Raw genomic sequence first — 13,562 nt, 5'->3', positions numbered from 1 at the left:
AGAATCATGGAACCACTCTTGAACTTACCATGACAGTTTGCCACCCTCTACCTAAGCAAAACCAAAACCCAAACTGCAAATCTTCCTGCTGAAAAGAACAGAGAAGCATGAGCAGAGCTGAAGGCTGGAAGCCTGAAGAATACATAGCTCAGAGCCACAAGATCGCCCCTTCCTACTTACTGCATTTATTCAAAAAGCAATGTATTCAGAACAGTTCTAGATGCCAATACTTATGAGTTCTTACTGCTTCTCATACATCACAGGCACATATGCATCAAAACTTGTTACTGTGCTGTAGAAGTAGTGGTTTGAAATAATCATGGGCAAATTTAACTAGTCTGTCTCTGCAGTGCCAGGACACAGCTGATAATCCTCATCATGCCAGGCAAAGCTCCTTGCTCCCACCTGAGCATGTCTGTGACACTTTTATATTCTCTTCTGTGTTTGCACAGATGTACATGATGGCTTCTGGTTGGCTCCTACCATCCAAATCCTAATGGGAAAGAAGCTGGAGAAGGATGTTTATGCAGCAGGCCAAAGGACAAGGCCACTGAAATCACACTGATGAGAGCATAGATGAAGAACTAACCTCTAGTTTGACTAAGTAGTCTACATGTACACTCTTAAATACTTGGGTCAGTTTAACACTCATAGAAATCATTAAAGTAGGAAGAGGAGGAGTCCACAAACACTCTGCTTTTGGAAAGTTACAGGATATGTTATCCTTTTTTTTTCTTTTTTTTTTTTTGCTATATTATTTACCACTCTTTGCTACTAAGGGTGGGAAGCAAGCATAGCCTTCAATTTTAACATCCCATTACCTGCATTTCTGTGCTGGCTCAAGTTTACATGGAGCAAACCTGCCAGCTGGACCAAGGCCAGTGGGAAGAAAAAGAGAGTTTCAAGTGCAAAGAACCAATTTATCAGGAACAAATCTTAACAACCAAAAGACACACTTCTGCTGGTGGATTCTATTCATCTGGGTAATAAAACCCCCAACACAAGGTAACCTAACAAAATACTATTTAGTGGCTATCTGATGTATCTCAGTGTAGATAATCTTGAACTGCTAGTCTACATTTCACATTTTCTGGATAAACTTGGTGCTTGTAAGGACATGGAGTGCTGACACTGAATAGCCAAGGACTGCCTAGAGAACATCATCTTTCACTTGGCTCCAAAAGTATTTGAGCCTGACCCACACAGCCTCTGTCTTCTCCAAGACTCCACACACTGGGCCAGCAAATGTCACGTGTGCTCCAAATATAGCCCCCTCCCCCAGCAGAGGCTGCAATACAGACTTTGCCCTGAGTGCTGCTCTCAAACCCACCCATTCTTTCACCCTACACATCCTCTCTGGACCTCCAAAAGCAAAAATGTGACAAATGAGATTTTGTCAGAGGTTTTGTGGGTGATTTTGGAGGAGGGAGGAGGAGAATAGGTGAGAAGCTGCTCTGGGTGGCTCAGCATCCCTGTGGGACAGGCTGCAGTCACACGTACAGGTCACATGTGCCCCAACAACCCAGTGAGATACGCAACAAGACACTAGTTTGCAGAGCACAGCACTGCTGTCAGTTCAACATCCCCTACAAACAAATAAATTATCAAATTAAAAGGCAAAAAATGTGAACCAGAATACACAAGTCTCAAACAAGACAAATCTTGGAGTTAGAAAGTATCAAATGGTACTGCTCAGGTGCAGGAGCTTCAAAGCCATCTGCAGAGTCTCCGGGCAGAGGCCTGGGACACAAGAAGCCCAGCTTGGAAGCACTGTCCTTCTACAAAACCAGCATGTAAGCGCCAGTGTTGCCCAAACAACATAGAGAGCAAAACCCCTTAAAGTCACCACTGTCCTTTTGCTTACCTGGACGACTGGGTATTGGTAATCCATACAATACACACCATACATAGCCAAAGATCCTCCAGCTAAAGGCCAAATGGACACAGGACTGGAAGCTTCAAATCTGAGTCTCCGTCTTTCAGCCTTGTGGGAAGGACTCTGGCAGCCCTGCGCAGTGCTTGGCTCGGGCCTCTGGGGCCACTCAGGTTGACACTAGCTCAGCTGAAAATAAAAAGGAGCTGCCTGGCTCAGCACGGCTCAGCCCCTCTCTTCTGGGATCCAGCAAGGCAGTGCTCAACCATAGGCGGCGGAGGCTCCTAAAATTAGAAATCCTCTACTGAAAACAGCCCTGCGAGCCTTGACTGAGGAGTGTCCTGCGATTCCCGGGCAGCAAACAGAGCAACTGCCAGGAATAGGGGGACACAGGATCTTTGCAGCCACTGCTGCCAGGGATGGGAGGAAGCAAACAGCATTTAGGATCTGAAAAGAGCATATGTTCTGGGCTCTAGGTGCGTCAGAGGGAACACTCCCAATCCAGGACAGGGAAAAACATATGGGACTGTTCCTCCCCCCACCACCATACCCTTCTTGCTGTCCTCTGCAGGGACAGGTGCTGGGATTAGCATAGTAAAACTCTTTGGTGTCAGAGAAGGAGGGAGGGAGAGGGGAGAAGCCACACTGATATCTCAAATTGAAGGGATCTCTTTCACAAGGGAGTGTGTGCCCGTATCATTTAACGCTTCTCCCTCCCTCCCTAGCTGAGGCAAGCAGGGACAGCTGCCGGAACCGGGGCTGGCGGGGGGAGCTGGGCCCTGGAATGGTCCCCACTGCCCCAGCCTTGGGCCGGTGGGTTGTCCCCCTCAGCTGTTCTAGTCAAACTAGGGGCTGCGAGGGGGATTAACTCTGTCACATGGGACAGCGAGCAGCAGGGAGAAGGGGGCAAGGCTGGGCAGGGCCAGTTGTTGTGCCCATTTTAGGAAGCTCATCCTCCTCATTCCCAGGGAGGAATCTGCTCCCTGACCGACAGGGACAGATGGGGAGCTGCTCGGCCAGCAGGCTCACCCCAGCAGCCTCACATGCCAGCCACGTTACCAGACATCCGAGAGTCCGCTGCTGATTCTTAAAAGATACACCATGGCCAGGGGGAGCACCGAGGGGACCTGACCTCCCACAACAAATTGCATGAGGTTTCACCCATCACTACAAAAAAAGACACACCAAGTTTTTTGTAATGATGGGTGGACACTGGACCAAATCTGGGTTCTCAAAGAGTTAACAGCCTAAGCCCACTAAAGATTGCCACCTTCCTCCAAAGGATAGCAGGGATGAAACCCCTCCCTCTGAGGTTTCAAAAATAAACATGCTACAGTGATCAAACCCAAGAAGGGCTAGCCAAATTTCCCCCACACAAACCGTTTTAAATGCATAAAGTCAGGGGGGTTTTGCATTTCTAATCTTTAACTTTTCTGTAGTGCTGCTGTGCACCACTAAACAGCTCCCTCAGCCTAACTCTAGGGAAGCTGCCTTTCTATTGTCACTCATAATTTCCTCCCCCTCAGAAAGAGTTAAACTTGAGATTTACTTTTCTTCAGGAGTTAAATATGTGGATCATTATCTAGTACAATGTGCATGTGCAAATCTTTGTCATTCAGGTAAGAGGTGCCTAATCCACAGCCCTCCAACCCACTCAGCCCAGCAGTACAGCTCTTGGCTCATCCTCTGCTCCCACTGCCCTTTCTTTCTGAGAGCCTCAGAAAAGGACAGCTAGGAGCTGGGTGAGTGCTTATAGCAGCTGTCGCCCACTCTCATCATCTTTCCTAGAGCCACAGGGCCGCTCCTTCCTTACAAAAAGGAGCATGACGAATTTGGGGAGTATAAAGCATGACATTTTCTACATCTAAGATAAATAAATAAATAAATAAATAAATAAATAAAGCTTCTAGAGCCATTGTTTATGTGTGAAGATTTGCACAGACAAAGAAATTAGTTGTCCATAAATGGGAAAGCAGCTTATGTTTCTAGATCTCTTCACTGGGGAAAAAGGATGAGGCTCCCACAATGAACTTCCACCTCATTCTGCCTTTGGCCAATTTATTTCACCCCAAACAGACCCAAAACAGCTTTCGGGAGCTCTTCATTATGCCTCTTCCGACTCACCATTATGCCCCCACCTCCTCACCACAGGGCTTTTTGGCTACCTCTCAGCACTCCCTGCATGCCCTGCCTGGGGGCACAGATAGAATCTGGTTTCCTCTGAACCACCAATACTTTTTTATTTCCTTCTCTTTTTCGTAACTACATGTTCAAAAGGTGCCTGCCCTTCATTCTTTTGCATAGCTCATTACTATGCACTCAAGCAATTTAGTATCTCCAATAAAATCTTTTCATGAAAAGGCATTAATTAATACAAACCCTAAGTCTTTTCCACAGCATGTTTTTGCTACTTCATATTAATGCCCCAGGTTTTAAAAGCAAACCCCTAAGTTAAAAATCTTACATTTATTTCAAAATCCAGTTCTTGTCATTTCCAACCAGGCCTCAGGGGAACAAAACATTTCCAAATCCTAGTACAGATATCTTCCTATCTATAAATACCCATCAAATGGGCAAAACAAAACAAGGAAGGGGAGCATCACCTAAGCTCCTCTGCTGTTTTAACTATAGATCCAATAAAACTGCCATGCTTTAAAGTTTTTGATGCAAGCTTAAATAATGTGACTTAACCAGCATTAAGACATTCGGGTGATACTTAGGTAAAAAAGCATCACACTTTTTGAGTCCCTCAGGTAATTAAATGACAAAAGCCAATTTTAAACTCATATGTACCAATGTGCACACAGCAGGACTTCACTGACCAGTAATAAACTACTGAATTTTCTGCAAGACTGGACACAGGGCTTGGTTTACTACTGCACACTGACTTGCAACAAATATTAGTCAAATATGAGATGGCACTATACCCCATAATTCTGTTTTGAGATAATAGTCCATTATTACATTACATTAGTTACATTACCATGCAACCTACTATGCCTATGCATTTCCAGTAACACAAGTTAGGTGAGGTAACTGTTATAAAATCATAGCCTTGCTCCTGCAGATGCCTACATATATGAATAATTTTAAATTTACAGAACTATGAAGACTGGAAAAGATCTCCTGACACATAGAATCAGATCAACTGTTATCACACATCATCATCTTAACTTTTCATAAAATTTAGGACACTGAATCTTAGAGTTGGGTTTTACAGCTACACTGCCCCAGCCAAAAGGCTGCTCTAGAATATCTGGGATTTGTGTTCTCCAGCTTAATGCTATTCCTGAGCAATTTCTATCTTTCCTTTGTTCTTGTGCCATACTGTCCTACAGCTTAGCCATATTTTCTCTTTCCCTAACAATTAACCTTCCCATGTATTCCCTCTCTAACCATCCAAACAGGCAGCTGTTCCAGTCTTCTGTCACATGACAGGCTGGCTATTTCCCAACCTGTAGAAGTATGTTCTTGCACCTGATCTGGCCTGTGCTCATCTTTATTTTTAAAGACAGCACCCAGAACAGCATCAGCTCTGTTTCACATTTCCAGCACTAAACTGCATCTTCTCTAGATCTACAGCATCAGATGCTGTAGAACCCACCTATAGTAAAAGACAGCATCGTATTATGTAAAACACACATTATCAAGGTAAGAAAACTGGTTATCTTAAAAACAGACAGGCTGATAAGGCACAACCTAGTTTTAATGTATTTATGTTGCCTTTTATCACATTCTTTATTTGTATCCAAGCCTTTAATTAATATTTGTGTGCCAGCATGCAGCTGAGGCTAGGTCTGTATTTACTCAGATCATTCCCCACCAGCAGTAGGTCTGTCTATTCCACTTCCTGTTCTCCAAACATATGACAGCACTCCTATTTGACAGATTAAAAGTTCTATCATATCTGCAACTGCATGAACCAGTTCTTTCACTCTCAGGAATAGGCACCCCCCTTCCCCAGGCAACCCTGCTTCTCAGCCCAGCCTACCTGCACTAACTAGGATCTTTGAAATGTCCAGTGTGGATGCTTCTACGATGGGTTCATGCCCATTACCAATACTGCCCTTGCTCCCAAGATCAACTCTACTTAAAACAACAAAGACTGGTTCTATTCTGTGACCACAAGAGCATCCTCATTAACTACTCTATCCTCAACATTAAGTGGCCCCACCTCCTCCCTTCTCTCTAATTGTATTTTGAGAAACTGTCACCCATTTCCTTAGCAACACTTTTAAGGTTTAATTCAGCCTGATTTTTGGCAGTTCTTATTTCATCCCTACTGATTTTAAAGGCACAGCAATCTCTGCTGATAAATTCTCTTTTGTAAATTTGCTTCTTTTCTCACCTAACAGCCTTTACAAGGTTAGGCTAAAGCTTCTTCTTAGAGGATCTCCCCCTTTACACATACCATCACTAATTTGTATCCAAAGTGCCTCTAAAAAAAGAAATGAAAAAGAACAATCCCAACCAATGAAAAAAAGCCTACCAACCCCAAACAACACCATTCAGGGCTGCACTGACTTCATTAAATATATTGCTTAATGTATCAAAGCTTATATCATGATCATCCCATCCTAAGGTGGAGATGGAGGCTCCTAAAAAGCTTGTTTTCCTGTAACAGTCACAGCACTCACTGCGTCAACAACAGGTGATGCTACAATGACAAAATCTTTTGATCTGATGAATATTAGCAGCATTTGTTCTCCAAGCAGTATCTGAGGAATTAAAGTTTCTCATACTAATATTTATATCTCTAATGGTGCTGGGAATAGTATAATTTTCAAGCCTCGAGTTTCTATCTGAATCCAATCCTATGAGGGATTACAGCAGACTCACAGTACTTCCCCTGGGACCTCTTTTACCATTCTTCCCCACATCAATTTGACCAGAAACAAATCCTACATTATCAGTATTACTCTGCTTTCTTCTTTACAGTCTACTGCATACAATATAGCCTATCACCTTTTACATCTACCCTATCTCAACCACACACAATCTTGAATTCATGTTAAAGCCATGATTACTATTCTTGCAGATTGGTATTATCCCTGTGATATCCAGTTTCATGTTCTGCACCAGTAGCTCTGGTTCCTCTATTTGTTATTTTGAATGCCAGAAGTCTACCAAAAAAAAAACCCACCATCCTGTGATGTATGTGCATTTATTGATCACGTAGCTCCCAACTCTCTCAACTATCACCCATCATTAAGTTCACTGCTGAACTTAATCTTTTAGTAACATTTAATTTTGTTTTTTCCAGCTCCTACCTACCCATCGCTCTTTCTAGACATACTGTTTTACATGCCACTATAGCAGCATTTACCTAATTTTTCCCTTTATGTGTACTAAGCAAGTCATGGAGATTACACAAGTTCTTCCCTGTGTTCTCAAAACCCAATACTTCGCTTCACATGCACTACTCTCTTTGATGTCTGGAGACAGAGGAGTATTTTTGGGAAATGCCAGGACCACAGCCCTGGGCTTTGCTTTGTCTGCTTTGTTCAGACTGTTTATAGCAAGCATGCTAAGTCACAATTACAAGTACAGCTATAAGAACATAATATAGCCATAGTCTCATAATTGTTGAAGTGCAGCCACGGAAGTTCCAGACATTTGCCACCTTTATTTTTTTTTCTTAATTGCTAAAAACTGTGGTACTGTGGGGACACAGTAATACAGCATGGAATCTGAGATATTTCCATGATTTATAGCCATTACCCCACATTGATCTTTACCAAGGAATTATACCAACAGTTTCATTTTATGAACTACATTTATAAATTTTTTGCATAATTTTCTGGTCTCCAGACAAATTAATCCAAGCCTTATCTAGTTACTCCCACTAAAGAGCTCTTACCTCCGCTGAATCTAACTCTTCATCGCTAGAAGCCTGGCTGATGCTCTTCCTCTCACCCACCAAAAATGGCATCTTTAACAATTAGCCAATCACTACATCTGCTAAACTGGGTCATCAGGGATCTGATGAGCAGCTTACAATATGTCTCTGCTTTTTAAAGACTGATGTAAATGTAGGAAACATGCCAGCAAGCAAGGATGCATTTTCTGGCTGGGTATGTACTGATTTCCATAGCAGCTAAACAGATCAAGCAGCTCAGCCAGTTCATGCTAGTGTTAGACAAACAGCACCAAGATTACATCAACAGAGCTGCAAGAGATTCTCATTTTGCACCAAAGCAGGTCCCATGCCTTGAGCACAAAGGTGGCTTTTGCTCACTCTGGGTGAGAACTTATACTCAGGGGAAAGTCCCCATTCCTCTTTCTAGGTCTACATTTATTGCTTGTTTGCTGATATGGATATATTGTTTTTCAAAGAGCTGCATGATTTTCCTTTTTCTTCACACATAGAATATCACCAATGACTAGAAAATTTACTTATGGTCTAGGTATTATTTTGACCCTGGAATCATATGAGATTCAAGTGGCGAGGACATAAATGTAAGCAGAGCACACAAAGGAAACCTCAATATTCTGAAATGGCATGCAGAAGCAAACATGACAACACATAGTTGACTGCAGAAACTGGATTTTCCCCACATTTCAGAAACCTGCCAGTTTCACATAGATGTCCTGATCTCAAGAGCAAGAAGATTTGGTGGTGGTGGATCAGCTCTGCAGGTGAGTGAATAACTCAGCACCCAGCCAGTGCCTTCTCTGCAAGTTAAACATGCTAAGCAGGCAAATGTCACAGACCAGGAACTAGATGCATTAAAGCAAAAATGAAACCAGCAGTTCTGGGGAATGTGGAGTAGCAGCAAACCAAACTGTGTTAGATTAGCATAATAAGGATATCAGAGGAAAGAATTTGAATGGGTTGGTAAAGCCATAGGAGCCATTTCTTGCCTGAAACCCTATCTGACTATTAGTGTACTGAATTCTCATGTTCATTAGGATTAATAGTTCAAAAACACATTAGCACAAATGAAATTACCAAAAATACACTTTGAATCCAAGGAAAGTAAAAGCCCCCTGGAAAAAGAGCCAAGGAACCCAAAGCTAAAGAAAGCGGCAAAAATGTAAAGCAGCAAGGACTGCCCCATAATACCCACTGGTTCTGCCAAATACCTCAGGCAGACAGCAAAACTTCAGTCATTACACATCCAGTTCTCATGGAGAAAACGCACAATTAAAGAAAAAAAAAATGGAGAGAGAAAAATTCCAAATATAGCACTTAATAAAACTGGAGCTCTGAAATAGCTCCTGGTCATGTCTTTTCTCCTCCAAGTGCCGGAGATCTCCCTTTTCCATCTTTTTCTGCAACACATTCTCCATTTGCAAGGCAATTTACTTAAGAGTGATAGAGTTTGTTTGCATGTGCCACTACCACTCCAACCAAGCTCTATAGTCCTGAAACTGATCTAAAGTGGCTTAACAGCAGAAACCACGCACACTCCAAACTGTGGACATAAGATACCTGCATCCTGTTACTGCCTTAGGTCTTCACTGCATCATCTACACGTAGATGTTAAATATTAATGGTTTGTCTAGACTGGAAATTGAGAATAGTTTTAAAAAACAATTACAAATACACAACATAAGAGGAAAACAGGTCAGAATTAAAAGTCATTATTTCTTAACTACCACTTATTTTCAAAGCCTCAACGAACTCTGCTTTAGGGAAGGACATGGAAAAAGGAGGCGGAACAATGATACAAAGTCAGTCTGCTAAAGGAGCAATTTGCTAGACCTCTGTCTGCTGGGCAATTGGCACTTTTTGTTTTGTTTAGGCTTCTTACAGCCATCCAGTGGAATGGTAACATTAGCAAACTCCAGAAACATATATACCAAAGGGGACTCAAGAAATCATAAGCCTGGATCTTTCTCAGCCAGAAAGCAAACTCTTCCAATACCCAGCCTACACTGTCACAGCGGGCAAGAGAGACAGACAAACACTCTTGATCCTAAAGTTAAGGCTTCTGTAGGCAGTCTTCCTTAAGCTGGAAGTACAGATCCTGCCCAGATAACTTCAGCTGCCAGACAGGACTCAAGTTAATTCAGGTGAAATTTAGATTGCCCAAAGTCTACCTCTGAAACTACTACAAAGGAAAAATGTAATGCAGTGATGAACACTCATATGAAGTTTGAAAAATCCCCTGTCAAAAGACTGCGTTCCCAGAACTGAGTTTTATTCACGACACTAACAAGCTGGCTCTCATCAAGGCAGCTTTAACAGAACAGTAACTCACAAGAATCTATTAGTGATTAAGTTGCAAAATGAACCTGCCAGTAGTCTTGATACACCAGCAGCATATAGAAGACACAATTTCAGCTTTTCTTTCTACCCCAATCCCATGTTTTACATGCATTATAGAACATGTTTCAATTATAAAATCTTGAGACAACTCCAGAATACCTGAATATAACATGCAGCAAGTCCAGAAGAAGCTTCTAAAACCAGACGGGCTCCATCCTCTTAGCTGGCAAGGCACAGTATAAGGCACAATATAACAGGGGAAAAAGAAAGTATACACAGACTTCCCAGAAAAAATTATGTGGGTCTTAGGTCTGGGCCTTTTTTCAAGGAGAATTCTAAATACTTGGCAATGCTTTAGGAAGCAAATAAGTATACTTCTGGGCTAAGACACTTAGCAATGAAGATGATCATATCACAGCTTTCTTTAGGGACCATTTATATATGCACTGATCTTGATAATACTGCATGTCCATCAAAATGCTTTTTGCTCATTACATGAGAAACAAAAAGGTGTCCAGATGCAGAATTTCAACATCAAAGAAGACAAGGAGTTTTCTCTTGGTAGTTTAGACATTACATGACAGTCACACTGCCTTTGCATATTCCTTTGGGGACAGTGGACAAAGAGGAAGCAAAAATAATAGATTGGAGGTAGTGTTCCTTCACTTCAGAGGCTGTTTCAGAATGTCAGCCAGAGAAAAGCTTTGCCCATTCTGCCTCTCACAATCCTACCTGTTTTTTCACTTAACAAGCAGCAGCAGTTCAATCAGTTGATCCTTAAGGGGACAACAGGGAGATCCAAAAAAGAAAGATTTGACTCTTCTAGAAATAGAGCAGCTTAAGTCTGAGCATTTCTTTAGATCTATGCTAAGCCTACAAAAATTAAGGTTAATTCCTTAATTAAAGAACCACCTTCCTAAGAATAAATATTATTAAAAGTCACCAGATGGTAGTATCAGACATACTCTCACCAAGTATTTTTAATTGAATGAATCACAACCTAGGGCTGGACCACACTGATGATTCCCCTGTAGCGTAAGCACAGTTCTGCCATTACCTCAGACCCACCAGCAAGTGGCCACGTGGGGCTGTTGGAAATGCCACATGCATTCCCAATCTATCCCAGCAAACGACTCATGGGATAAGCCACTTCCAACAAGGGTTTGAGCCAACACGTTCTACCCCACCTTTGCCTGGGGTGAAGGGAGAACATCATCAACCACTGCAGAGCATTTCAGAACATGGCTGTGTGTCTTACTCATCTAGCTGAGCACTTGCTTCCCAGCAGAGACAGTTTTGGTATGGACTTTCCTCCCCACCTCGCCTCCCAGCTTATCAAATTGCCTCCACGTGACAAGCTAAAATAGAATAAGGTACTTGTTTCCAAGTTAACGAGTGGCCACACAATAAATTATGCTAGTATGAACTTAAATTTATCCCTACTTTAGAGTGGTATGGCTTCCCAGCTACACAAACAAAAGCAGAATTTGGGGGAAAGGTGGAAAGGTTTTCTGGGACAGTATTCTCCTGTTCCAACACAGGAGCAAAGCACTCCTTGCCCAGCTTGGTGCAATAAGAATAGCAGAGCAGCTGCCCGGACCCTGTAACTGTGTAAGCAAAAGGCAAAACACATCAAAAACACTAAACAAAATTCTTAATTGAATTAAAGTTAGAGAGAAATAAACAGGCAGCACTGTCTATGTGTGAAAGCTGAGTTTGAGACTATATTACTGGCAGGAACTGAGGAATTGGAGAATATCGTGCTAGCAGCACCTTTAGCTGCCACAACAGCAGGTCACCAAATAAATCTCAGGAAGTCATCTGGAAACAGTTCCAGCACAACAATATACAAAATATGACACTTTCAGCATAACTCTGCGAAGATAATTTCATGATAGAATTACATCTGTCCATTAATTTCTGCAGGCCTCAGTTCAAAATCTTGCCCACCTGCTCAGCTTTTGATGATGAATCCTGTTTTTTCCCCATTCCCGTTGAAAAAAAAAATTAAAAATTCCAAAGTCAGGCAACTCAAAAGAGATTCAACCATTCAATCTGCAGTTAAGATTTTGGTGCATTTGCTGAGTGCACAGAAGGGATCCAGAAATAGCATGCAAAGCTGAGGTCTGGCAAAAATTATGCAGTTTACCCTGAAAGAGGAGAGTCAAGACAGGCTAAATGAATGGTGACAGCAGCAAGTCATGCTTTAATGTAGGGGGAGGACCCCAGGGACTACTTATCTGGAGGCAGAGGTGCTAGCTATTGCTGTATCCCTTCTCCAGTGCTACAGTGGAGAAGTATAAGACTGTGGTGGAGAACAGAAAGAAGTATGTTAAGACTATACCAGCTTAGAGACAAGAAGTAGTCTTCACATCACTTTCTGCCTCGGACTAAGACAAAAATATAAAAGGCAGCAAACAGCTAGATTTTAACGGGGATTTTTGAAATCTATCTAGTTTTGAGAAAGCAGGAGAGAGAAAAATTCTGGAAATCTTTTTATTCTCACAGAGACTCCCAGGACACGAGCACAGAGGTCTGCCATGGGCACGTAAAAAAGCTGCCACCCGCTCTTCTCCCCAGGAGCCAGAAGAACAGAATAAAGGCCGACATGGCTCAGTCCAAAGCTCTTTCCTGCAAGCTAGTTTCAACTCCCAGCAAGTTCTAAAACAAGCCACAGCAGCTGAAATCCCTAGACAACAACCACTGAAGGCTTACTCTGGTTCCACTATATGCACAATCAAGATACCAGCTCTTCCATCAGTTTTATGGGGGGGGGGGGGGGGGGGGGAGAAAAAAAAAAACCACAAGAAACAAAACAACCAAACAAAAAAAAAAAAAAAAAAAAAAAAACCAAAACCCACAAAATCACTCATGTTCATTCACCCTAATCTACCACATTATCTCACTCTCTGCATTCTCTGTCCCAAAACCACGATGCCATACAGATGGCTTCCTGGCTCCCATGAAAACCCCTATCTCTGCCTTCTCTCACTACCAAGAAATCTACACCAAATTCTTGGCTTCTGTTCTCTGCAGAACTCTCCAGTTACTCTGCACTGGGACTACTCTCACTTTGTGGTAACAGGACTACTAAGGCAAAAATTAACTGCAACCCCTCTGCATTATCAGCTGAGATATCAGCAGCACTCAACCTTCAGCCTCTGTGGCTTTACAGGTCTCTTAGCATGAAGTTAAAAGAACCACTTATCTCAGGCTAGAGATTCATGCTAGGCCAGAATTAAAGTAGGGCAATACTTAAGCTGCATCTCAAGCTCACATTGAAATGAAGCAAAATCAGCAACTTCAAGCTCTGAAGGGGCACAGCAGGCACACTCCTGCAACTGTTCTGAACTAGACAGCTTCTGAGACACTTGTGAGCATCTTAAAAATCTAATACAGCTCAACAGTATGCAACCTGTTTCAGTAGGCAGATCCAGCTACAGCATCATCTTTCACATACATTACCAGGTTCTC

The 13,562-nt window shown here is 42.4% G+C and overlaps 1 protein-coding gene across 9 annotated transcripts in view; it reads right to left on the bottom strand.

Moving 5' to 3' along the window:
* Positions 1–13,562, bottom strand: part of RBFOX2 (RNA binding fox-1 homolog 2) — a 171,150-nt gene that overhangs the window by 88,832 nt on the left and 68,756 nt on the right. Inside the window, exon 1 of one of the 9 annotated variants that reach the window (XM_072923439.1) lies at positions 7,734–10,332. The exons of 7 other annotated variants lie outside the window; for them this stretch is intronic. In XM_072923439.1, coding sequence (XP_072779540.1) covers positions 7,734–7,805 — 72 coding nt within the window. In that variant the 5' untranslated portion in view covers positions 7,806–10,332. Of the gene's footprint in view, positions 1–1,864; positions 3,649–7,733; positions 10,333–13,562 lie in introns of those variants that run through there. One more of the 9 variants, XM_041713565.2, reaches the window with a different exon arrangement.

The sequence above is a fragment of the Taeniopygia guttata genome, chromosome 1A (genome assembly GCF_048771995.1).
Source record: "Taeniopygia guttata chromosome 1A, bTaeGut7.mat, whole genome shotgun sequence".
In the NCBI taxonomy this organism is placed as follows: domain Eukaryota; kingdom Metazoa; phylum Chordata; class Aves; order Passeriformes; family Estrildidae; genus Taeniopygia; species Taeniopygia guttata.
Note: the sequence above shows the minus strand (reverse complement) of the source record. Positions and strands in the feature narration are given on the sequence as shown.